General features: G+C 36.5%; 1 protein-coding gene across 1 annotated transcript in view; it reads left to right on the forward strand.

Annotated features, from left to right (window-relative positions):
• The window catches only part of mypn (myopalladin), a 37,381-nt gene that overhangs the window by 1,757 nt on the left and 9,605 nt on the right, over positions 1-26,019 (forward strand). Inside the window, exons 2-16 of the mRNA XM_056232672.1 lie at positions 1,861-2,745; positions 10,862-11,037; positions 11,121-11,166; positions 12,834-13,314; positions 13,399-13,473; positions 13,739-13,880; positions 14,036-14,059; positions 14,157-14,273; positions 14,394-15,195; positions 15,292-16,698; positions 18,225-18,366; positions 20,937-21,014; positions 23,574-23,795; positions 24,477-24,626; positions 24,708-24,784. Of these exons, the coding sequence (XP_056088647.1) occupies positions 1,865-2,745; positions 10,862-11,037; positions 11,121-11,166; positions 12,834-13,314; positions 13,399-13,473; positions 13,739-13,880; positions 14,036-14,059; positions 14,157-14,273; positions 14,394-15,195; positions 15,292-16,698; positions 18,225-18,366; positions 20,937-21,014; positions 23,574-23,795; positions 24,477-24,626; positions 24,708-24,784 (4,820 nt within the window). The 5' untranslated portion in view covers positions 1,861-1,864. The remainder of the gene's footprint in view (positions 1-1,860; positions 2,746-10,861; positions 11,038-11,120; positions 11,167-12,833; positions 13,315-13,398; positions 13,474-13,738; positions 13,881-14,035; positions 14,060-14,156; positions 14,274-14,393; positions 15,196-15,291; positions 16,699-18,224; positions 18,367-20,936; positions 21,015-23,573; positions 23,796-24,476; positions 24,627-24,707; positions 24,785-26,019) is intronic.

The raw sequence follows: 26,019 nt of genomic DNA on the forward strand, positions 1-26,019 counted from the left end.
TACATAATAGATAAAGACACTTAATATAAAGTGGGAGTGTGTTTTGATATTGGACTCTAAATATTAAAAATAATTCTGTTTGTTGTGACACAAAAACTTCCAAACCATATGCTTTAAATATTGCTGCATTTTTATGCATTTCATGAAAATGGCGTTTGCTTTCCGGACTTTTCCAGCTTTGAAATGTTTAAGTTGAATATGTTATGCATGTATACTAGTTCCTACGGTCATAGAAAACCTGGAAATATTAGGACATTTTATAGTTGTTATTTCCAGGCTGGTGAAGACATGGAAATGAATGAAATCTTGTAGTGAATATGATTTTTTTTTTAATATATATATTCTTGTGCTCCTCTCTAGAATTCTGACTGCCGTCTTGTTAGAAATTATTATTTAAAAAATCCATATCAAAAATAACTGGAGAAGTCATGGATATTCTTTGATCAGATATTTAGGAGTCAATTGATCTCATGTTTTAAGAGGAATTCTGTTTGCAATGGCACAAAAATCTCCAAAACATCCAAACGTAATGCTTCAAATTCATCTGCGTTTTCATAGTTTTAATAACTACATTTTATTCTCCGGGAATATTAGGTTTGTTGGCATGTTTAAGTTATGCATGAAGGTAACAGAACACCTGGAAATATCAGGGAAATTTTATAATGGTCATTTCCAGGTTTGAAGAAGACATGGAAATGAATCCAAACGGTAACACTTTATTTTAAGGTGGTTGTAATAAGCAGTAATTAACAGTTAATAAGACACTTATAAGACCTTATAAGATACATATAAGATGCATATAAGCATTAACTAATTATAATAAATAAATTAAATTAAATAATAAATTTCTCAAGTATCAATACATTGCACTTTTAGAACAGCCGGACAAACATAAATGGTAACAAACTCCCAGTCCCTTAAAAATTTACCTTCCCAGGGAGTAGTTTCCCTGATCTCTTCAGGGCCTGGACCTTTAATTAACCCTTATATGAAGTAGTTAATGCTTATATGCATCTTATAAGGTCTTATAAGTGTCTTATTAAATGTTAATTACTGCTTATTACAAGCACCTTAAAATAAAGTGTTACCATACAAACTTATAGTGAATAAGAATAATGCAAATATGAATATAGTGAATATATATATATTATAGTGAATTTTTCTAGTTGTGCTCAGCTCTAAAATGATATCTCTTATATCTCTGATTGCAGTGTAAATTTAATATCAATGCGATATTTCTTTGTAGACATTTTGAATTGCTCCTTGTAAACCGAATTAATTTCTACAAGTAGGCAATGATATCTAAGACCAAGTTATTGAAAGCTGTACTCTATATTTTTTATATAGTTATAAATTACAGTGGTTAGCAGAAGGCATGTAAGTCCCCCTGTGGTGAAAATCAAGCTTTTAATGTTGTTTATATGTCTATATGGTGTTTTTAATCTGCTTTAAGACACACCATGTGTAAATTCATAAGTCGACAGCATTGCTGAGTATTTCCTCCTTAAAACTGCAGTGAACCAAAGACAGTCTCAAAAACACGGTTTGAAATCGCTGGTGTTTCTGACGTCACAAACGACATTGTAACCAATCAGATCAACGTGTGATCGTCAACCAGTGGATCTCTGAGCTGAGTGAGTGAGTGGAGGCGGGGCTCATTTGCATATTCATAGAACCACGCATACTAAATGAGGCAAGGGTGTCGAGTTACATTTTAAGAAATTTTTTTTTCAAGGAAATAACGTTTAAATAGTCACTTTGGTGATCAAAGATGAGTTTTAAGTGATAATGATGCTTCACCTTTGCCAAATGTGTCCAAAAACGTTCCTTAATGTTCTTAATCTGTCATTGTGTTTCCAGCATCATGGAGGAGAACAACATGGATCAGCCCACATCTTTATCTCAGCTCTTACGAGAGAGTTATTTATCCGAAGCAAGAGCCCATCACAGACACGGCGAGCCCAGCCTAATCGACACGCCTCGACTTCTGGTGTACGGGACGGTCAAAGAGAAACCGGAGGATTCTGGTGGGAAAGTGGACGCTCAGTTTCCAGACCTTTCTGCCTTCCTGAGCCAAGAAGAACTGGACAAGAGTGTGGATCTGGCCTGCAAAGCCATCAGCAATGATCCACGAGAACGTGAGGAGAGATGCCCACAAATGAGCAAACCCACGATGTCCATGTCCGAGTCGAGTCAACCGATCCAGCCTTCAATCCAAGAAAACACGATTAGGAGCGTCAGATCTTCCAGGGAAGCTGCGGCCGATTTCAAAAGACCCCAAAGAAACGCTCCTTATGGCTTGGAAACCCAATCCAAGAAGGAGTTCCTCAACAAGGCAGCCGACTTCATAGAAGAGCTTTCGTCTCTGTTCAAGTCCAACAGTTCTAAGCGAGTTCGGCCTCGTACTTGCAAAGCGCACCGGAGCCGATACCAGAACAAAACCCAACTTGATGGCACTTCGTACTCCGTTAATGCTGACGATAGAGAACGGACGATTCTGCTTGACCAACAAATGGAGGAGCCGATGGAGAACAATCAAGTCTTGGACACAGAGGAGCCCGAGGAACCGGAAGAACCGGAGCCATCGCGTGAAATTGAGTGTGAAGCACCGGCTCTGATACAAGCGGAGGAACCCGTGTGTGAACCTCCACACTTTATACAGAAACTTAAAAGCAGGGAGGTTCCCGAGGGAAGTAAAGTCCAGTTGGATTGTATCGTCAGAGGACTGCCTGCTCCTGAAGTCCGGTGAGTTTCACTTTTATTTGGTGCACGTACAGTATTTAGTGGTCAAATATTACCATTAGCATTGCTCAGGCAGAAAGCAGACATAGAGAAACACTCTTAGAAGAAACGCTTCATATATAGAACCTTTTTAGGGATCCAATCATGGAATCATTGTTTTGGATTTAGTTTTACCTAAAGTCCCCCTGTAGTCAATAATTTTATCCCTTAAAACTCATCTTTGATCCCCAAAAAATTACATATTTAAAAATGTCCCTTGGAAAAAACTCTTCATGCCTTAAAATACCTTGAATGTAACTCGACACCCTTGCCTCATTTAGTATGCGCGGGTCTATGAATATGCAAATGAGCCCCGCCTCCACTCACTCACTCAGCTCAGAGATCCACTGGTTGACGATCACACGTTGATCTGATTGGTTACAAGGTCGTTTGTGACGTCAGAAACACCAGCGATTTCAAACAGTGTTTTTGAGACTGTCTTTGGTTCACTGCAGTTTTAAGTTTGATTATTAATCTGCTATGTCATGTTTATGACATATTTATGAGAATTTATGTTGTCTTGGTAATGTCAAATTGTCATTACCGGAACACTGACAGGTTATGATGTATTGGTTTAGCTATGTCAAGTTGTCATAACAAAGACATCTCAAACAATGTCATATTTGCATTAAAAATTTCATAATTGAGCGAATGACACCTAACCCATGTGTCATGTCATGATTATGAAGGTGTCATGTCAGTGTTATGCACACCCCTTCAAGTAAAGTGTTACCAAGAAATCAAAAAATTGCATTTAATGCTACAATATGTAATTTTTTTCACCGCTAGGGTCGCTAACCTCTTACAATAACAAAGGCGTAGGTTGATGACACAGTGAATAAGCGGAATCATGGAACTTGTCGTTATGCCAATGATAATAATGTTTATGGATGAGTGAATGAATACAGTGATGTTTATAACATGACTGGTGTGAAGCAGGGCGCGATTGCTAACGAGAGACAGATCTCAGCGCCACACGCAACGCGAGTCCCGCGGATATAAAGGAATGAGGACATTTCATTCTACCGAACTACACACAAGTGCTTTATTACTACTCACACAGGTCAGTTTATTAAATTAAACTTGAGGTAACGCAGCGCTGCTTCACTTGCTCTACACTATCACACTAAACGGCATTTGAGTGTGTTGATAGTTATAATGTTATTCTATGTGTTAGTTTGTTAGATAAGCTAGCAGTAAGCTAGATCAACATTCGAATAACATACTGATCATATTCTAACATTTCATCATGTTGAGCTATATAACATTGATTCGTTTTATGTACATTTGCTCACCTGTCTAATAAAGTACATGTAAGAGCGGCGTCTCTGTCGAGTCGAAGTTAGTCGCGGACGCTAGCTCTCGGCATCTCGAAAACGCCACACTGATATTGATCCTCGTTTTATTTCTCATTTTGTCCCAAAGTCTGCTTGCCATGGTCCATAATGTTTGAACGAAACAACAACAGCGTGAGCGCGCCGCTAGCCGTAACGCTGTTGTCCACGTCTGTCACCATGGTTACTACGGCAGTACAAGCGGAAAACCAGGGATAACGCGGATATTACGTCAGTGACAGGCGACAGGGACGGGCACTATTTAAAATTGTGAATTTCTCTGAATTTACAAATTCTTGGAAACATTTAGGATATTGTACGTCACAATTGAAAGAAACATATAACACCGTGCAAGTGTTTTTTGGATATTTTGATATTCTTTGATTTGAAATTCTTACATATTGTACCTTTAATATTAATTTAAACCATAATACATTTTCACTTAATTGCAATTAATCAAGTATCTGTAAACAGCCGCTTCTTTTCAGACTTTTTTTAAAGTATATTATTTCCATAATAAGTAATCTTTTTTTATTTTAAAGTATGCTAAAGTGTGCAAGGAATCTATAACACACTAGTTTCTCATGCATTGGCTGGAAGCACAAAGAAGTCTTGTGAAAGCTGAGCGTATAACATGCAGTCTGAGCTCAGCCTTTCTAATTTTGCCACATTGGAAATATGATGCTAGAATGCAGGCGAAATTAATGTCCTGCATCTTCAGTAGAGCACAGTTAGCCAATGAATATAAGAGTAAACAAAATATGACATGGGCACATTAGTGCAGATATGATGGATTTTTGCAGCAGTGCTTACTCGGGAGTAGTGAATGTCCTTTCCGTCCCATTTGATGAAATAAACCACACAACATGAGTGTCACTTCCTTACAAAATAATGTACTATTGTGGTATCAGATGGATATCAATGCTATATACTATCATAGTATTTATTAATATTTTGAATACTTTTTATTTTTAGCAATTTTGTTGTGCTTTTATCATTTGATTGTATTCTTTTTTTTTTATATTTATATTTAGCTTTAATTTATTTTTAGTAATTTCAGTACTTAAACTTATTTAATTTAATTATTTGCATAGGAAAAATGTAATAAAGAAATCAATAAACTTATACTTACAGTCCAGTTTATATCAAAGTACAATGGGAACAGTGCCCTAGTTTACTAAAACTAAAAATATAAAAAATAATTTCTTTCAATGAAATAATATAAGAGTATTAGATGCAAAAGGTGAAACCTAAAAACAAGTTTCACCTTTTCCATCTAATACTCTTATATTATTTAATTGGAAGAAATTATTTTTTATATTTTTAGTTTTAGTAAACTATAGAGCACTGTTCCCATTTTACTTTGATATAAACTGGACTGTAAGTATATTAATGATTTCTTTATTCTTTTATAGTAAGTGTGTTTGTCATGAAACATGTTTATGTCTAAGATAATTGCAGAGGAGGAGAAATCAAGAAGTCGAGAATATGAGAAGTCTCTCATAACTTGTGAAGCCTTAAAGAGTTGAATGAGTCAGATTGTGCAAATGTGCTTCTCCAGCCATGATATTCAGCTTGTGCTTCTCTAGAAACTCAAGTCAAGACTTAACTCAGTGTGTGTTACAGTGTGACTCAATTTATATGACGTTATTAAATGCAAAAACATTAAATGCACGATCAATCTCTATGAAGTTATGAAATGCAAAAACGTTAAATGCATTAATAACTTCATTTAAATTGATCATGCATTTAACATTTTTACATTTAATAACGTCATATAAATTGATCATGCATTTAACATTTTTGCATTTAATAACTTCATATAAATTGATCATGCATTTAACGTTTTTGCATTTAATAACTTCATATAAATTGATAATGCATTTAACATTTTTACATTTAATAACGTCATATAAATTGATCATGCATATAACATTTTTGCATTTAATAACATCATATAAATTGATCATGCATTTAACGTTTTTGCATTTAATAACGTAATATAAATTGATCATGCATTTAACATTTTTAATTTTTTGCATTTAATAACGTCATATAAATTGATCATGCATTTGAAATTTTTGTATTTAATGTAATATATGAATTGATCATGCATTTAACGTTTTTCCATTTAATAACATCATATAAATTGATCATGCATTTAACATTTTAAATTTTTTGCATTTAATAACGTAATATAAATTGATCATGCATTTGAAATTTTTGTATTTAATAATGTAATATATAAATTGATCATGCATTTAATATTTTTGCTTTTAATAACTTCATAAAAATCTGATCATGCATTTACATTTTTGCATTTAATAGCAATACATTAGTCACAGTATTTATTAATCTTTGTTTACATTAGTTAATACAAATCCAGCTGTTCATTATTTGTTCATGTTAGTGCATTAACTAAGATTAGCAAATACAACATTTAATTTCCATAATGTGTTAGTATTGAAATTAACATTAAGTAAGATTAATAAATGCTGGAGAAGTATTGTTCATTCTTAGTTCACGTTAACTAAAGTATTTAACTAATGAAACCTTATTGTAAAGTGTTACCATATAAATTGATAATACATTTAACTTTTTTGCATTTAATAACATGATATAAATTGACCATACATTTTCTATTAGCACAAAGATGTCTTGTGAAAGCTGAAAGATAAATGTTTGCATAGCGGTAGCATGACAAAACCTCTGAGTTCAAGCTGTTTGATTTATTTTCCTATAATTAATGAATTAATGGAGGGATTTCCATTGTTTCTGAAGTTATTTTCTATACATGAATCATGATTATACATTGCTGAAGTTGTTTATCAGTGTGTCATTGATGAAACCTCAGTGTAACATTACTCAACGCAAGCTTCCCACACTGACGGGTCAAGGAAACCCGTGCTTTTCTGAGTGTGTGTGACAGGTGATGTGTTTCGACAACTGTTCTCCGTCACGTTACACACGTTCAGCCGACCCAGAGACTGTGATGTCAGAAACATTAGATCATCCACACACTCCTGTGAGAATCCACTGATCAGAAGTAACTCGCCTTTTCAACATGATTCAATGAGCCATTTTATTTATATCTGTGAATGTTCAAATGACCATCTGTGCAAAGCCTCTTCATTTTCCTTAATGTTCTCTGTTTCCAAATGTTCCCTAAGTCACTGAAAAAAATAAGTTGTAGGATTTATTTGATAGAAGGATCCTCGTTTTAACTAAATTTTACTTCTACTGCTCTGTATAACTTATGTTATTGTTATTATCAAGTAAAATCTACTTACTGTTAAACTTAACATTCATTTAACATTTAATTGAAGTAAATAAAGTAACATCTACTTTACTAAGTATAGTAAATTTAACAAAATTAACTTTTTACTCAAACAATATAACACTGAATTAAACCACACTTTTAAAGTGTATGCTTTAGAAACATTTAAGTAATTATGCAATATAAATTGTATAGATTCCATACTATATCATCATAATAGATAACATGGCATCCGAACACAGACCTCAATACTTGGTACACAATAACGGTAACCAGGGGCGGAGCTAGACTCTCAGTATAGTGGGGGCGGAGCTTCATCATGGGGCCCTCTGCTACCAAGTCGTTTTAAAATTAAAACCGTAAAAAAAAAAAAAAAATATATCTGATGAATGCATATGTAATAATGTGTCACTTGTTGAGCCAAGTAAGCTTATATGTTAAATCAAACACAAAGGCTATCTCGTTCTTTTCAGAGAACAGTCTGTTTTCTTTCGTTTTGAATTGTTCTGTAAAAGTACACATTTCCAGCTTTCTATTGATATATTTCTCAGGTGTGTGAGGCAAGTAGGCCTACTCTGTGTTTCGGTTCATTTATGACTCACAAGACGAGCTCCAGTTCACGCGCCGGCGCGATTATCTATTGTCTGCTATATTTACTTCTTATTTATTAAATCCAGGCAATTGGTTGATGAAACATTGATTTAAAATTAAGATACAATTAATACAAAACGAAATTTGCCTTAATGAATGGCTTTGTGCTTTATGTTTGATGTCTCTGGGAAAATTTTAAAAGCAGTCTTTCAGTGCCGCTTTCAGAGCGCTCGCGTCCGTAACGGGGAACTGTCTCGTAACATTGTTTTTCCCTCATAAATGCGAACACGAAAAAAGTTTTTTTGTGTCACGTCCGTATTTCCCTCATATTAAATATAAAATGCATGTGTAGACTGATATTTTTCTAATGTCTGGAGTCTGGACTCCTTTATTAAGGAGGATAAACAGACGTTTCAATATATTGGTATTAAATGCATTTTCTGAGAATTTCCATTTCAAGTTTTTTTACCAAATGTCACGTCCATAACGCTGGAATTGCCCAATTTTAAAGAAATTATCCTCAACTGTGGTGTAGTGTAGGTCTACGTATTTTATAATGTTAACTTCAAACAATAGCCTACTAGCCATCATTTAAAGATGTGGTAAGCTTGGATCTGGACGGGAAGGATAACGCTGGGTTTTGGAGTGTGTCGCGATTCTGCCTTCTCACACACATTTCGGTTTCATATCGCATATCAGCCATCATTTCTATTAAAGAAAATGACAAAAAATAGTAACACACAGTAATTTGGATCAGTAATTTTAATCTGATTACTGGTTTGGAAATAGTAACGCGTTATTACTCGTTACTGAAAAAAGTTACCGGCATCACTGCTGGCGAGGGCCCCGTTCCTGTCCAGTGACGCAAGATCGGCGGCGTTTGAGAGGCCCCTAATTGACACGGGGCCCTGGGGCGACCGCACCCAAGCACCCACGCTATCTCCGCTACTGACGGTAACGTTAGATAGTTTGAGTATGTGTCATTTTGAGTAGAAAATTAATCCAAAATGTCACAAAATGGCAAATTACCAAACCTAACAACAAAAGTAATGCTAAAACGTTGTAAATGCAGCTGGAAAGCAGTGAAAAATCAACCTTATTAATTATTACTGCCCCAGTGCATGATGGGAACACCAGTATTCGAAAAGTTGAGTAGGTTTTAATTAATTTTATATCATTAAGATTTGCACTTTAATTTCTACAAGCTTCAAATGAATACTAATTTACCTTGTTTTTTGTATTCTTGCCTGAACTATGTTTTTCATGTAGAAATTACATGTTTTTTCTGTAGCATTTTCTTCACCACAGAATAATTTTCATCAAGTAAATGTAAAGAAACCCCACATTTTCGATGTTGTAGCGAGCCTAAAAATGTCAAGTGCTTCTTTTTTTGTTTTGTTCAGTGACTCAAATGTGTGCTAACTGGCTGACAGATATATTAGTGTGTGTTGTGTTGGTGATTGAATGAGAGGCCGTTCTATGTTTAGCTCTGTGTGTTCATGTGTGTCGGTCAGGGATGCTGCCGGGTTTCGGGTCGAGAGGGAAAATAGACCCAACAGGTGCAGATCTAGCGCTGGAAGTCTCTCCCCCGCAGCTCAGGCTTTCAAAGTAGAGTCTTACTCACTGGAAATGATCCTCATTGGCTCTGGGATCCCATTCCAACACAATACATTTCAGACATGTCTCGCCCTTGGAATGAACCGCGACTTATCGCTTCAGAAGCGCTTTAAAATTTCACGATAAGGGAAGGAGAGGAAGTAAAATAATTGTACGGTCCCTCTAGGTAAGGCTCGGGTCAAGCTATATTTTTGGATCTGATAATACTCTTTTAACCCATTGATTTCATTCTGAATAAATGCTGATTTGTGTTGCAGTGTGGACCTTATTTTGCTGAAGCGTTTGAAAAGAAGGGCTGATTTTTGTGATGAGATTGAATATCTTTAACACAAACGGACATATGCCAGAAATAACTTCATTAGTAAATGGCTTCAGCAGCTTCTAGTATCTAATAGTTGTTAGACAATTAACTGATTTCGGCCATGACTAAAGAAAGGCTCTGAAAATTCTATTTTATTGTATTTGATGAAATAAATGATAATGTCTGGTGTCATTAATCCATTTAGTCATTTAGTCAAGTAAATAGCTTTTGCTCATCAACAATTTTTTTAAGGGTAACGTCCCTAAAAAAGGAAATGTACTATTATTTTGATGTTAATTGAGTTATTTGTGACTTATATATTGATATGCTTGTGACCATTTAATGTCCATTCAATATTAAGCATTTTAACTGTGCATTTAATTTGTTTGGAAATAGTGATGGTGATAGACTGAGAAAGTAGCTGATATTCGGCTATTTTGAGATTTTATGCATGTGTCAACAACTGTCTGCTTGAACGATTAACAAAAGTGCTAGTAGTTCCCCTTGTTACCTTGTTAAATCTTGTTACTGGATATTCTGGTTTCCTATTTTTGGTTTACATGCATGTTTTGGCTATCGAACACCCTGCATCAGCCAATGAAGATCTCATATCCATTACATGATATTGTTGAAAAAAGGCGGTTTACCTTTGTTTTGTAAGGCTTGTATTAATGACCTCTGTGGCTTACAGGATAGTGTCACTAGCACACTTAAAATATTGAAGCAATGAGTTAAATATGCATTTAGGAAAATATTATCTTATGTAAATGAGCTGGGCATAATCATTTATAGTCAGAATACAACATAGTTGTGCTCGTCACTGGTTTTACAACTGAGGTCAAATAAAACCAAATGCGTTCATACATGATTTATGTGTATGTTTTAAATTTTCATTATGTAGTGTTATTTGTTATTGTCTGTGCTTGATGTGTTTTCCAACGCTCTGATTGTATTTTCCAGGTGGTTTTGTGAGGGTAAAGAGTTGGAAAACAGTCCTGATATTCAGATCATCACCAACAGTGAGCGACACTCTCTGATCATAGCCGAGGCATTTGAAGAAGATACAGGCAGATACTCGTGCTTTGCCTCCAACTTTTATGGCACAGACTCCACCTCAGCAGAAATCTACATTGAGGGTACGTAAATGAATTATTGACCATTTGATATGAATGACTATTACAGCTGCAGTTTATAGCAGCATCATTTCATTTTCTAATAGGAGCGTCTTCATCGGATTCTGACGGAGAACAAGATTTTGAAGCACAGTGAGTTTTCAGGTTTTCCAACATTAAATCATGTTATAAGAATAATATTATAGGGGTGTAACGGTACACAGAAGTCACGGTTCGGCACTTACCTTGGTTTTGGAAATGCATATTTCATCACTGGACTGTAGTAGTTAGACTTTTCACTGGCGCAATGCCAAATTATTTTGTCTCATAACAGCAGAAACAACTTTAAATACTCCGTAATTTATGGTCAGATAAAAGTAAGATACATTCGAAACTGTAATTTTTATGTGTGTACACTCACAATAAAAACAAAACATTGTGCTTTTGTAAAATAATGAAAACATACTGGATGTCGCTTTCTGCCGTCTCGGTTTCCTTTCCGTGAAGTTTGTGGAACGCGTCACAAAAATAAATCGAAACTCAGCGTATATGCTACTAGCAAGCTCTCGCGTGCTTCTGAACTCTTGGTTTGGGTTGGTGCATAGATCATCTCTTCTGTCTTTTTTCCTTATGTGGTGGTTAGCAAACAGCGTTGCATTACCGCATGCCTCCTTCTGGATTGTTGTGTGGATCGCCTGTATTCGTCATCTGACTGTATGGATGAACCGTGACGTCCGTACTATGGCGGTTCGGGATGAATATGTACCGAAATGTACCGTTACACCCCTAATATATATATATATGGACCCAGTGGTGTAGTCTTTGTGATATGCAGGTATGCGCCATATACCCACTAGAAAAGGTTGAGTATTTTAAGGATACGCAACATCATCGTTTTGTGAACCTTCACACTTTCATTCATAAATTCACCACGTCTGTGTTGGGAAGCACTGACTTTCGGACCATTTGGGCTTCCATGGTCTGTGACCTGGATCTGACATCACTTAGGTACAACAACACAGTTGCTTGGCGGTCATTCTCTGCGCAAGTTTGACTTTTTTTTTAGCACTCACGTTTTCGCTCGTAACTTCATGAAACATGCTCCGATCGTGAAAAATGGCACATTATTAGTTACAGCAGATCTCACTATTAAAATGAGTCCAAAATCAACATAATCCATTGCGTCAATCAGGAGAATATTCCTCATGGAGTTACGACACACTCCACAGGCGCTGACTAAAAACAAATGTAGCTTTCACGTGGCGTTTTCACTTGTAAGTTCATGAAACATGCACAGATCATAGAAAACAGCACATCATTACTTGCAGTGGGTGCTCTCGATTGAAATTAGTCCAAAATCAACATTATCCATTGCGACGATCATGAGATATTACTCTGGGAGGAACAGTTTTAAAAATACCCATACCCAAATAGCCCATAGCCTCAAAGGCTAAACAAAAAGGCTAAATTGGTTCCAAATGCTGTTACTTTATGCTGTCACCACAAAATTTGATCCAGATGCAGCTCACATGTAGGGAAACTTCATTGTACCTTATTTCCTTCTTGAGTTATAAGGAAAGAATAAGAAAGATATATAAAATTATTAAATATATTATCTTTTATCAGCAGTTTCTCAGTACGAAAATGTTCAAATGTAATGATTTTTTTGTTGGTTTTTAAAAAAGTTTTCTATCACAGTATACTCACTAAAATAAACACGACTACACCACTCTATGGACTCCTTCCACTACCTTCATGGACCACAAGGGACCTGTTTGAAAACACATGAACATACTTTTTTTTTCCAAACTTCATAATAGATCTCCTCAGCCCAAGCCTGCTGAGATCTCGGTTGAGTTCAACACATCTGCTGAAGACACAACTCCAACTGTAACAACCACCTGCACTGAGCCACCAGCACCTTCAGACGCAAAAGCAGTGCAACTGACCGCTGACTCTCCATCTGAACAAGAAGATACAGAACTGAGTACCAAGGTCGTCAGCACTGAAATACCTGTACTAGAACAAACCATACCTGTACTAGAACAAGCCATACCTGTACTAGAACCAACCGTACCTGTACTAGAACAGGCCATACCTGTACTAGAACCAACCGTACCTGTACTAGAACCAACCGTACCTGTACTAGAACAAACCTTACCTGTTCTAGAACCACTAGTGCCAATATCTGAGGTGGAACCAACTCCACTTTCTCCAACCCTCACCATAACACCATCATCACTTCAATCAAGCCAAAGTATCTCTGATATACTGTTAACGTCACAACAGAGCATTCCTGAGGTACGAAAAACACTCCAAATCTACAGTTTTGATTATACCCACTTATGCATGTGTTTCTCTTACATTATACATTTTCTTTTTCAGAATCTAAATGGCAGCAGTAGTTATCTTCAAAACTTCGATGTAAGGCCCATAATGGCAGCTCCTGTTTTTACAAAGGTAGAGCAAACACAACTCTTATTGTATTTCTAACCTTATTATGCAACCAGACTTACTAGACGTTCCTAGAAATATAATAGAAACTTAGTGGTGACCACGTTTGACTAGCAATGCCCTTGTGACCCTGCAGAACACCAATTAAAATGCAGTAGCAGTCATTGCATGAGCAAACACCTCTAACATTATTTTCAGAATATATAAAAATGTAGTTTTTACATGCTTTCCATTCCAGTGTCATTGAACACCATTGTCTCTTTTGGTGCAGAACCTTCAGGATGTCCTGGCTCTGGAGAGTCAGCTGGTAGTGCTGGAGTGCCGAGTAAAAGGCATTCCCTCCCCCAAAGTGGACTGGTACAGAGAGGGAACACTTATTGAAGATTCTCCAGACTTCAGGATCCTCCAGAAGAGTATGTCTAATTTTAGTATGCATACATTACGATATGTGGTTGGACCTATCCTTGAAAATCCTCGTATCTTGTAAACGAAAAACTCTCAGTGCATGAATTTTTCTACTTAAAATTTGCTTCTGATAATCCACACATTCTGCTTTTTTTTAATCCAGAACCAAGATCTATGGCTGAATCTGGTAGGTGGCTTTGATTACAGCTGCTTTGTCAAGATAATTATTTCATGGCACTAACCACCTAACAGTCTACCATTTCTCTGTTTGGTGTGGACTTCAGAGGAGATATGTACGTTGGTTATTGCGGAGGTCTTTCCAGAGGATTCTGGAACATTTACTTGCACAGCCAGCAATAAATATGGCACAGTTTCCAGTATCGCAGTGTTGAGAGTGAAAGGTAAATTTGCGTGGAATTGATTATTGGGTCAGTTTTTCCAACGTAAAACAGCTTAGACTGCTTAAAAACTGCTTACTCCTCAAGTCTAATTCTGAAAAATATTTTTGTCTGCATCAATAGGACACAATAATAACAACACCACCAAACCCACAACGACAAGCACTTTAACTGTGGAATCCTCCCCACCAAAGTTTCAAGCAACAGACCTGATATCAACAACTTTGAAGCGCAAGCCAGATGTTCCTCTGGTAAACAACAAGATTCACTCAAGTATGATTTGTCTCGACCCTTTGAGCACTGGCTTTAAGCTGTCAGGCCCTCTGGACTCTGAAACGTTTCGTTCAGACTCCCTAAACCCTAGTATGTTTCGCCATGAGCTCAGCACTAGCCTGCCTAGTCTAAACCCTCTCAGCATTGGAAAATACAGCTCAGATACTTTCAGGAGTAGTTTACCTCAGCTAGACCCACTCAGCTTCAATGCTTCTTCACTGACCTCTGATTCGAACCATAAGTCTGTCAACTCTAGCACTACACACTTCGATTCAGGAGGGTCTGGTTGTAAGCCTTCCACAGAAGTGAACCAAAGTCCATCCAACGGATTAGCTTCTGGCATCACTCTGAACTTGGATCCCTGGGTTGAACCATCACCAAATGGTTCAAAATCTACCTCCTGCCTTTCTGTTACTAGTCCCCAATCAGTAAACATCAGTAACCATCAAGAGCAACCACCTGTTAAACCCCTACCGGATCCCCCAACTTCTTGCCTCAAGACAAGACCCGAGGGTGTGTTAGGGAATCACAATGAACCCCGCTCTACTTCTCGAGCTGGTCTCCGCGTAACCTTTAAACTCCCGGAGGATGAAGAAGAAGAGAAAGAAATGTCATCCAAAGAACCCCCACCGGTGTTGGCTAAACCAAAATTGTAAGTACCAACTTCAGAATGTTGCAAGACAACATTTTAGGACCTTCTGAAATAGATACAATGCATTTGATTTCTCCTTGTTTTCTCTTATCCTAGAGACCCAGTGCAGCTTCAGATCCTCCACAATCAGGTGCTTTTGGAACAGCTGCAGGATAACGTCTCCCCAAGCCAAGAGTTAACACATTTAGACGGGACAAATTGTGAGCCACCGCCTGTCACGCCAACTCAACCTCTTGCAAATCCAGTGCCAACTCCACTCCGACCACCTCTCGTAATTCACTCTGGTCCAATTCCACAGCTGATCCCTGCATCCATCCCTGCAGCACCTGTACTGCCTGCTCCCATATTAAAAGCAGTTCCTGTATCCCAATTGAGCATGCCTTTAACCAATTCCATGCCCTTGCCCCAACTTACTCCATCAGCCACAACCTTACACACCCATCCTCCTTCACCTCAACAAAATCTGGTTCCTACTACTTCGTTAAATACTGTTCCACCAAGTATGGTTCCTTCTACCTTAATACCCCCCAAAAATGCGGTGCCTATCTCAACCAATGTGGCTCCTATGCCAAGTGTGATACCAATAATCCCAATAACTCAACCTACAGGACCTCCCAACATCCCTCAATCAAATGTGGGACATTCTATGCCTTTTCTTCAAATTATCATGGCTCCATCCATCCAACCAAACCCTAACTACGTGACCAATAAGCCACCCATTACTCCTTCCAGTCATATATCACAAATGAACATGAATCCAACCTTCCAGATGAACTCTGTTCCCAATAGTGACATGTGTGTTGCCAAAACACAAGCATTGATGACCCCTAATGCAGCAGTGGTGAACAACACTGCACCAAAGTTAAACACCACCTCAATTACTCATCCCAGCATGGCTCCACAAGACACACGTTCTCAAAATGTGTCCTATCCACCCCTGAGTATCATCACCTCACCGCATCTGGTGAGAAATCCACCTGCGCCCATCCCGAGTCCAATGTCTCCACCTCAACTGAACAACACCCCCCAGCCTCCACTTCCCGGGATTTTTCCGATCTCCGCCCAGAGCTTCAGCTACACCAGGCCAAAGGAGTTTATCGCAGCTCAGACGCTCTCTCCTATCAGGAGTCTTTCTCCAACTGAGTCTCCTGTTCCAATGCTACACGAATTAGCTGCACAGATATTCCCAAAGTCAACGCGGGAGATCACGTCGCCCGTCAACCAGTTCGCTCCGTCCCCAAGAAAGTTTCCAACAAGAGTTCTGGAGTCTCCGAGAAGCCCCCCATATGTGTCCTCACCACCTCTATTGCCTCCTGGCCTGGTGAATTCAGTGTTTTCTTTCAGAACTCAGTCTCCACCACAAGCTTCTTCTCCGTCTACCTCTAGCAGCTCCAGCCCCAGCCCCATCCAAAATCCAGTGGCCTTCCTTAGTTCTGTCCTTCCTTCACTGCCAACATCTCCTCCGACCAATGCAATGGGGTTGCCTAAAAGAGCCCCACTTGGGTAAGCAAACACCCAACACAACATTAACTCTTTCCCTGCCATTGACGAAAATTTCTGGCTTTCCGCGTTTTCACCGTTATACAGTAGGGGGCGCTATTACACATCTTCTAAAAGAGTATTTCAGTCGGCATTTCATTCTGTAACATTAGGCATTTTTTATTTGTATGCTGTTTAATGTTGATGATTGCATAATTGTACATATGCATCTGCTTGTTTCTGCTTCTTCTTCGCCTGTGTTTTGATCAGGAGATTCATTTCATTTAAAGGAATTAAAATGTTACTGAATCTCCTGATCAAAACACAGGCAAAGAAGAAGCAGAATCAAGCAATATCATATGTAAGCAGATGTGCATGTGTAAAATAATGCAATCATCAACATTAAACGGCATATAAATCAAAACTGCCTAATGTTACTGAATGAAATGTCGACCCAGGACGAGGTGCAGGACTGTGAAGCTTTGGGAGTGTTGATGGACTCGACCTACTCCATCTGTGCTTTGATCATCGTTCTGGATCTGATCCAGACTTAGTCTTTGACATAAATGTGTTTTTTTCAGCTTTTTGCTCAAAATTGAGCTATTTTTACTAAACTTAACCACAACCCACAAGTGTTGAAAACAAAAAAAGATTGGATTAAGCTAGAATAAAACCTATTTTTTTGTTTAAAAGCAGAGATATGTTCTTTCTTTTGATATATTGCATAATACAATTTGATACATTTTGTGAAAATGATTTTTTTTTTAAAAATGCTTGCTCGTAGTTCACGTACAAATTGTTTACTCGTCCATTTACATTTGAATTTCTTCTTCTATGCAACACCAAATGTGGATTTTTTTGTAGAATATCCTGGCTGATCTTATTTTTCAATACAATAAAAGTGTTGCTCGTCTCAAGCTTCAGAAAGGGTGAAAAAGCACCATAAAACTATTATAAAAATAGTCTGTGTGACTATTATATTCTATAATCTTTTGAAACCTAATCTATGATCTAAGCACTCCAGTTGGCTGTTAATTGTTGTGACTACATCAGTAAGTCAATACGTTTAAATAAAGAAACAGATCTGTGAACGAATGAACTGAATCAACTGATTCATTGAAAAGATTTGACTCATGACTGATTTGTTCATAACTGTTTCTCTTATAAACTTTCACAAAAGTTTCAAGAAGAGTGGCTGTCAAGATTCTCTGGGAATAACTACTTTTATGATTTTTTATGTCATTTTTGAGCTTGACAAGCCCCCAGCACCCTTTCGTTTTCACTATATTGAAAAGAAAGGTCACTCAATATTCTTAAAAAAAATCCCTTTATTGTGTTGCATTAAAGAAAGACTGTCAATGGGGAGTTTCGTTTTTGGGTGAACTGTTCCTTTAATGTGATTTACCCAATTAAGTCATTCCAATCAGCCAGTGAGATTTAAGGGTTAAAGTTAAACCTTTTCCCTGTGATTCTAAGGGCAGCTTATGGTTAGGGTTTGCTTATCTTCTTGTGTTTCTTACCTCAGTCTTGTTGTGTTACTCCATGTCCAGGCCTCAAAGTTCACTGAAGAAGAATCAAAGAGTCTCCAGACTCATGTCCGATAGTGACCTCCGCGAAAGCAGGGAAACACTCTTACAAGATATTGAGAAGACGTTGCGATTTAAAGATGAACCACATCATTTTGGACAACAGGTACAACGTGTCATAAATATTACAAAGATGTAATTTGACTAGTGTGTAGTAGAAATAGGGTTGCTCATCTGCTTTAGTTTAGATTGAATTATCTGCTTTAGTTTAGATTGAGTTTCTTTATGTGACACAATTATAATCTTGGTTTGTAATAGTGTTTGTGTGGGCTTATAGAAAACACTGATTGATGGAGTTGGAGACGGAATAAGGAAGAAAAATATCCTCATAGATAACATGGCATACATACAATATATTACAAGTACCACAGTTAGATCAGTCTCTACTCTCAAATAAATCTTTGCTACCCTTCATGTCAAAATAGCTAGACCTTCTTAATTATACTAGCAAAAATAGAGAGAGAGATTGAAATACTGTAAATATATAGTTGTTCTGTAAAGCTCCTTAAAAAAAATGATTTAGGACTTACAGTTAAAAGCTGTTTAATATCAACATGAAATCAAATCCACTTTTCTAATTTGAAATTCTATTTTTCATAGACATACTTCAGGTTGTTTGATGTGCGAGTGTTTCATGTTGATTTTAAATGCAAATATACATGATACATGATTTGAGGACTTTTAGAAACTGAATACTTTCAATTTTAAAGTATTGCTATCTGTCCCTTATCAATGAAAACCTAATTTCTGTTTGTGGTCTTTATATCTCCATATATTTATTTGGATATATAGTACGTGTGTGTATGTGTGTGTATATATACATACATATACTGATATATATATATATATATATAAATATTTTGACTAGTGTATAGTAGAAATATATACTATAGATATAATATATACTGTAGAAAAATACATGCATATATATATATATGTACAGTCATGGTCAGAATTGATGGCACCCTTGGTAAATATGACCAAAACTAGCTATAAAAAATAAATCTGCATTGTTTATCCTTTTGATCTTTCATTAAAAAAATTGGCAAAATTCTAACCTTTCATTGAAGTAAAAGAATTAAAAGTGGGGGGGAAATCAGTAAAATATCTCTGAAGGATATTCCCATTCATATTGACCTTTTTTAGCACACCAGGGTGACTAGGAACATGAAACTGTCCAGCCATGACTTCTTGTTTCACAGTTTAAATATAAGGAAACACAAAGGCCAAATTGCCTTAATCATCCATCACAATGAGTAAAACCAGAGAATATAGTTCTGATGTGCATCAAAAGATTGTTGACCATTACAAAATAGAAAGTGGCTGTAAGAAAATAGCTAAAGAATTGAAAATCCCCATTTTGACCATCAGGGCAATAATTAAGAAGTTCAAATCAACTAAAGATGTTGTGAATCTGCCAGGAGAGGACGTGTGTCTATATTGCCTTAATGCACGGCGAGGAGGAAAGTTTGAGTGGCCAAAGACTCTTCAAGGATCACAGATGGAGAATTGCAGAGACTAGTTGAGTCTTTGGGGTCACAAAGCCTATAAAATAAAAATCAAACAACCCCTAAATCACCACATGTTGTTTGGGAGGGTTTCAAGAAAAATCTTCCTCGCTCCTCCAAAAACAAACTCCAGCATATTCAGTTGTCAGACACGGCTGGATCTTCAAACGGGACAGGTTTCTGTGGTCAGATGAAACTAAAAAAGAGCTTTTTGCCAGCAAACACGCTAGATGGGTTTGGTGCACACAAGGATAAAAAGTACCCCATGTGTACAATTTAATATATCGTTGGATCTTTAATGTTGTGGCCATATGTTTCTGCTGGAGGTCCTGGACTTCTTGTTCAGATACATGGCATCGTGGATTCTATCAAATATCAACAGATAAAAAATCAAAAGCTGACGCCTTCTGCTAGAAATCCTATAATGGGCCGTGGTTGGATCTTCCATCATGACAACCATCCAAAACAACACAAAAATTAGTTACGGAGCACAAAATGAAGCTTCTGTCATGATCGTCCCAGTTCCCTGACCTGATGAGTGCAGAACTGAAGAGAAGAAGCACAAACATGGATCTGGGAATCTGCAGGATCTGGAGAGATTCTGTATGCAGGAACGGTCTCTGATCTCAGGTCAGTTGTTCTCCAAAATCATCAGGCATTATAGGAGAAGACTCAGAGCTGGTATCTTGGCAAAAAGAGATTGGAAAAAGTATTTAATAAAAGGGTGGCAATAATTGTGCCCAACGTGTTTTGGAGAAAAACATTTATTTCATAATGTGATTCCCCCCCCCTCACTTTCAATTCTTTTACTTCAATGAGAGGTTAGAATTTTGCCAATTTTTTAAATGAAAGATCAAAAGGATAAACAATGCAGATGTATTTTTTACAGCCAGTTTTGTCCATATTTACCAGGGGTGCCATTAATTCTGGACTTGACTATATATATATATATATATATATATATATATATATATATGCATCAGTGAAGATCTTCCATGTAAGAAAGAATCACCCTTTTCACATGCTAAATCATTTCATGTGTCAAATATGCGTCCGCATCATCATGACCCATATTAACACTGTCAGAGTAACACTAAAACACACATTTGTCTTGATGTGTGACTAGTCTCTGTGTTTCCATCACCGTCATTCATCCTGTCCTCCATAGAAGCCGAGTTATGTGGGGGAAGTGAGCCGATCGCTCGGACCAAACATTCCCACTGCGACTGTCATTAACTATGACGAGGTACAAGGCATCTTCTCCATTGCAAGCAGTGCTTTGTTCTGTATTTCTTTTTAATCAACATATAAGAATTAATTTGAATGAAAACAAGAAACAAATCTTTCGGAGTTATTATAAAGCGGTAGCTTTTTCCACTAATGGAGCTGCATGCATAATAACTCAGATTAGAGGAAGATGCAGAACGTTTAAATATTGTAAAGGCCAAAATTATTTGCAAATCCGCAAGATTTATCATTAAAACCTCAGTTTAACGAATGATAAAAATATAGCAGTGTCATTGTAATCACGATTAATCGCATCCAAAAAAAAGCTTTGTGTTTATATAATATATGTGTGTGTATAATTATTTTGTATATATAAATACACACACATGCATGTATATATTTAAGAAATATTTGTATATACTGTATATATATTTAAATATACATGCATGTGTGTGTATTTATATATAATATAGATTATATATAAATATATATACAGTATATACAAATATTTCTTAAATATATACATGCATGTGTGTGTATTTATATATACAAAATAATTATACACACAGTACACACACATATATTATGTAAACACACATTTTTATTTTCATTTATAACTTTATATTTATTTATTAATCGTTTTCACAGCCCTAATTGTAACTAATACTCTAACTAGAATTCTGTCATAAGAGATTATGCATGAGAAACGATTAATAAAGTTTGTTTGTGTTTACATAATATATGTGTGTGTACTGTGTGTATAATTTTTTTTTTTTTTATATATATATATATATATATATATATAATTAAATGCTACATGTTATACGTACTAACTAAATGAGAATATTAATATCGGTGTTCAATGGATTTCTCCAACAGAAGCAATAATGACATGAGCATTACATACAACCATATACAGTACAGGCTGTTGTGTTTTCCTCTCAAACACAGTGTCTATGTGAATGCAAGCGGCGTCTGTGTAAACATGAGTGCTTGAGAGACTAGACAGGGATAGGAATGAACAGGGCCGTTCTGTATTATAAATAGAGGTGACTACATTAGAGATGTTGGCGGTCGCCCAGTTTTTATCAAGACAGACGGGCTGTTCGGGCAACTTGATATACTAATAGGTACTAAATAGGAAGGAATATTATAGGGTTCATATCATACTTTGGGAATGTTTTTTTGCATGAAAACAGTCCTAATTTAGTTTTATATGCCCGTTTACCCTCTCTAACCCCCGGAACATGACGTTTGGAGGGCTAGTTTGCTTTTAAGACTTCATATTATAATGTTATGTTATTATTGTAATCGGTTTGCACAATTTAAAATGTGTCACTGATTTCATCTGGTGACCTGACCACTGATTAGCATCGTCATTTATTAGATAAATCTTGATTTGTATGATTGTATTTTTTAGACATTTTGGTAACGCTTTAGATTACAGCCCGGAAAGTACTGTGTAATTAAGAGGAATTTACAGAGTAACTTTCGGTAATTATAGTGTACCTATAAAGTACTTGCATGTAAGTATAAGGGAACAATATGTAAAGTTTGGGAAATAAAGGGGTAAAAAAAAAAAAAATCTGTAAGTATTATATAACTAAGGGGTTCTTATTCTACTATTATGATACAACAATCTTACATTTGGGAGCAATTTAGCGAGAACTGCATACCTTTTTGTAATAATTGTGTACCAATACATACTGTATAGGCTTTTTAAAAATTACAGGGTACATATCTATGCATTTATACTTTTTTTTTTTATATATATATATAGCAAAAGTGCAGATGTTTAAGTTTGGGCTAACATGTTTCAAGGCAAGAAAAGCTAAGACTATTGCGAGTTTTTTTTAAATACTGGGAAATATATGATGTTTCATGTGGTTACAGGGTAAGTGATGCTTGTATAATAAATAAAGGTTTCCGAGTCAGTGATATAAGATTGTGTGTGTGCATTTTTATTGTACTTACCCTGTAACTACATGGAACAAAGGGGTAACAAGCACCACTACATGAAACAAGAGTATCTTTCCCCAATATTTAAGCAAAAGTTGCAATAGTTTTGGTTTTCAGTGCACTTTTGTTAAAAGTTTACTTTATAAATGCATAGATATGTACCCTGTAATTTTTAAAAAGCCTATACAGTATGTACTGGTTCACCATTATTTCAAAAAGGTACGCAGTGTTCTCGCTAAATTGCTCCTAAATGTAAGATTGTTGTATCATAATAGTAGAATAAGAACCCCTTTTTTATTCTCCTGGTTGTTACCCCTTTATTCCCCAAACTTAAAATATTGTTCCCTTATACTTATATTGTAAGTACGTTATAGGTACACTATAATTACCGAAGGTTACGCTGTAAAATTGCTTTAATTACGCAGTACTTTCCGGGCTGTAATCTAAAGCGTTACCGACATTTTTAAGAAAACTTTAACATGCAGTTAGCTACTGTGGATAATGTTTCCACAGATCCCGGAGAGACGTTTCCAAAGTTTTTTTTCATTTAGATGTATGCAAACATAAACGGGACACGTTTATGACCAGATAAGATCATTCGTAAATATGTGTTTTGTAGGAATACAAGGTGTCGAGCTTTGAGCAGCGGCTAATGAGTGAGATTGGGTTTCGTTTGGAACGAACTCCAGTCGAAGAGTCGGATGATGAAGTTCAGCATGATGAAATTCCCACTGGAAGATGCATCGCGCCCATTTTCGACAAGAAACTGAAGCACTTAAGGGCCGTGGAAGGCGTTCCCGTCACATTTACCTGCAAAGTCGTTGGAATTCCAATCCCTAAGGTGAGCGTTTGACAGACTGAGGGATTCTGGGATGTTATTGTAATGCATGCACAGAAAATAAGAGTTTCATTGTGAAGATTTTATAAATGTTTTTTGAAAGAAGTCTCTTCTGCTCATCAAGGCTGCATTTATTTGATCAAAAATACAGTAAAAACAGTGAAATATTATTACAATGTAAAACAGCAGTTTTCTATGTGAATATACAGTAAAGTGTAATTTATTCCTGTGATCAAAGCTGAATTTTCAGCATCATTACTCCAGTCTTCAGTGTCACATGATCCTTCAGAAATCACTCTAATATGAGGATTTGGTGCTCAAGAAACATTTATGATTATTATCAATGTTGAAAGCATTTGCGCTGATTCATATTTTTGTGAAAACCATGATAAAAAAATACTGTTTATTTGAAATATAAATATTTTGTACTATTATAAATGTCTTCACCATCATTTTTTTAATCAATTTAAAATGTTCTTTCTAATACTTAATTTCTTTAGAATGAATAAATAAATAAATATGAATGAATAAAACTTCTTCTCAAACTGTAATTTCCACAACAACAACAAAAAAATATTGTCATATATGAAAATATTAAAGTCTTTAAGCAGAACAGAAACGTATTTTTCAGTTCTGTCTTCAAACTGCATGTTGATGGACTTTTATTTTGTACTCTTCCCACAGGTTTACTGGTTTAAGGATGGAAAGCAGATTTTGAAGAAGAACGAGCACTACAGGAAGATCAGAGAGGGTGATGGGACGTGTTCGCTACACATAGAAGCCGCTACAAACGACGATGACGGCAATTATACAGTCATGGCAGCAAATCCACAGGTAACGGCAGCAAAGACAACCAGAAGAAATCCCATTGAATTATAGTTGAAATAAAAGCCAAGCCTCTTGTCATGTCCTCAGGGTAGAATAAGCTGCTCTGGTCATTTGATTGTCCAAACGGGTCCCGTGCGAAACCGGCCCATGGTTCACTCTCAGAGGTGAGTTGCATCAGCTTTCATTACGTTCTTATCCAGTTGCAATGGCTGACGTTTAAAGGGGTCATATAATGCCATTTTTGTACAAGCTAATATGATTCTTTAGGGTCTAAATTAAAAGTTTGTAATATACTTTAATTAAAAATTCTCATTAGTATTGTAAGAAAACACTTATTTTACCTGGTCAAAAACAGCTCTGTTTTCAGCACGCCGTTTCAGTGCATATGACTTTAAATGATCATGAGCTTTGCTCACCCCGCCTCTCTGTTCTGTGCGTACACCGTTTGTAACTCAATAACACAATAACACAATAACCATAACGCGTTGTTCAGTATAAACGTGGGATTATGAATTATATTGAGAACATCATACATAGAAAACATGCCGTAATGTACCCTGAGTGTAAACCTTAGACGCATTCATTGTGAAGCGTGCAGCTGGCGATTTGCAAAGATTAATATAAATATGAATATAAAGTTTAATAAAACGTTACACTCACTTCAGTTCTTCTGGAGGTTCAGCAGGAACACGAATATCTGGTACCGATCCTTTATTCATAAGCAGCTTCTTAGCAAATCCAGCTCATACTGATCCTCGTTTATAAAGCAGTCTGGTGAGAAATGATTCGCGCAAACATGAGAGCATTGACGACGTTGCTCGTGGGGAATATTCCCTTCGAAAACAAACTCAGCCACTGCGTCTTCAGCGGTTCGGATTTAGGAACATTAAAATGACTGTGTTCGTTATTACACCCAAGAACAGAACACCACAATCGCTCAGACGCCATTCTGCTCATAGACAGTGCTCCAGCATATCAACAATGACCGCGCCGGTCCGCGCAGACTATGATTGACAGCTCTCACGAGCGAGGGCGGGTCTGTGTTGAAACGCTCCTGTCAATCAACAATCGTGGGAGGGGCTTCCGAGCGTGTGTCTTCACAAAATCGAACGGCTTGATTTGAGGCAGGGGAAAACATATAAGGAGATTAAAACAAAAACACTGGATGGATTTTTATCATATTATGATGTTTGTGTACAGACACTGCCAACACACATTTCAGTACAATCAACTTGTAAAAGTGCATGTACCATTATATGACCCCTTTAATAGACTTGTATGCAGTGTTGTGTAACTCATTACAAGTAGCTTAAGTTACGTAATCAGATTACTTTTTTCAAGCAACTAGTAACGCATTACTTTTAAATTTACAACAAAATATCTGAGATACTTTTTCAAA

Source organism: Rhinichthys klamathensis, unplaced genomic scaffold, assembly GCF_029890125.1.
Source record: "Rhinichthys klamathensis goyatoka isolate OS25496 unplaced genomic scaffold, OSU_Roscu_1.1 h1tg000352l_1, whole genome shotgun sequence".
Lineage (NCBI taxonomy): Eukaryota > Metazoa > Chordata > Actinopteri > Cypriniformes > Leuciscidae > Rhinichthys > Rhinichthys klamathensis.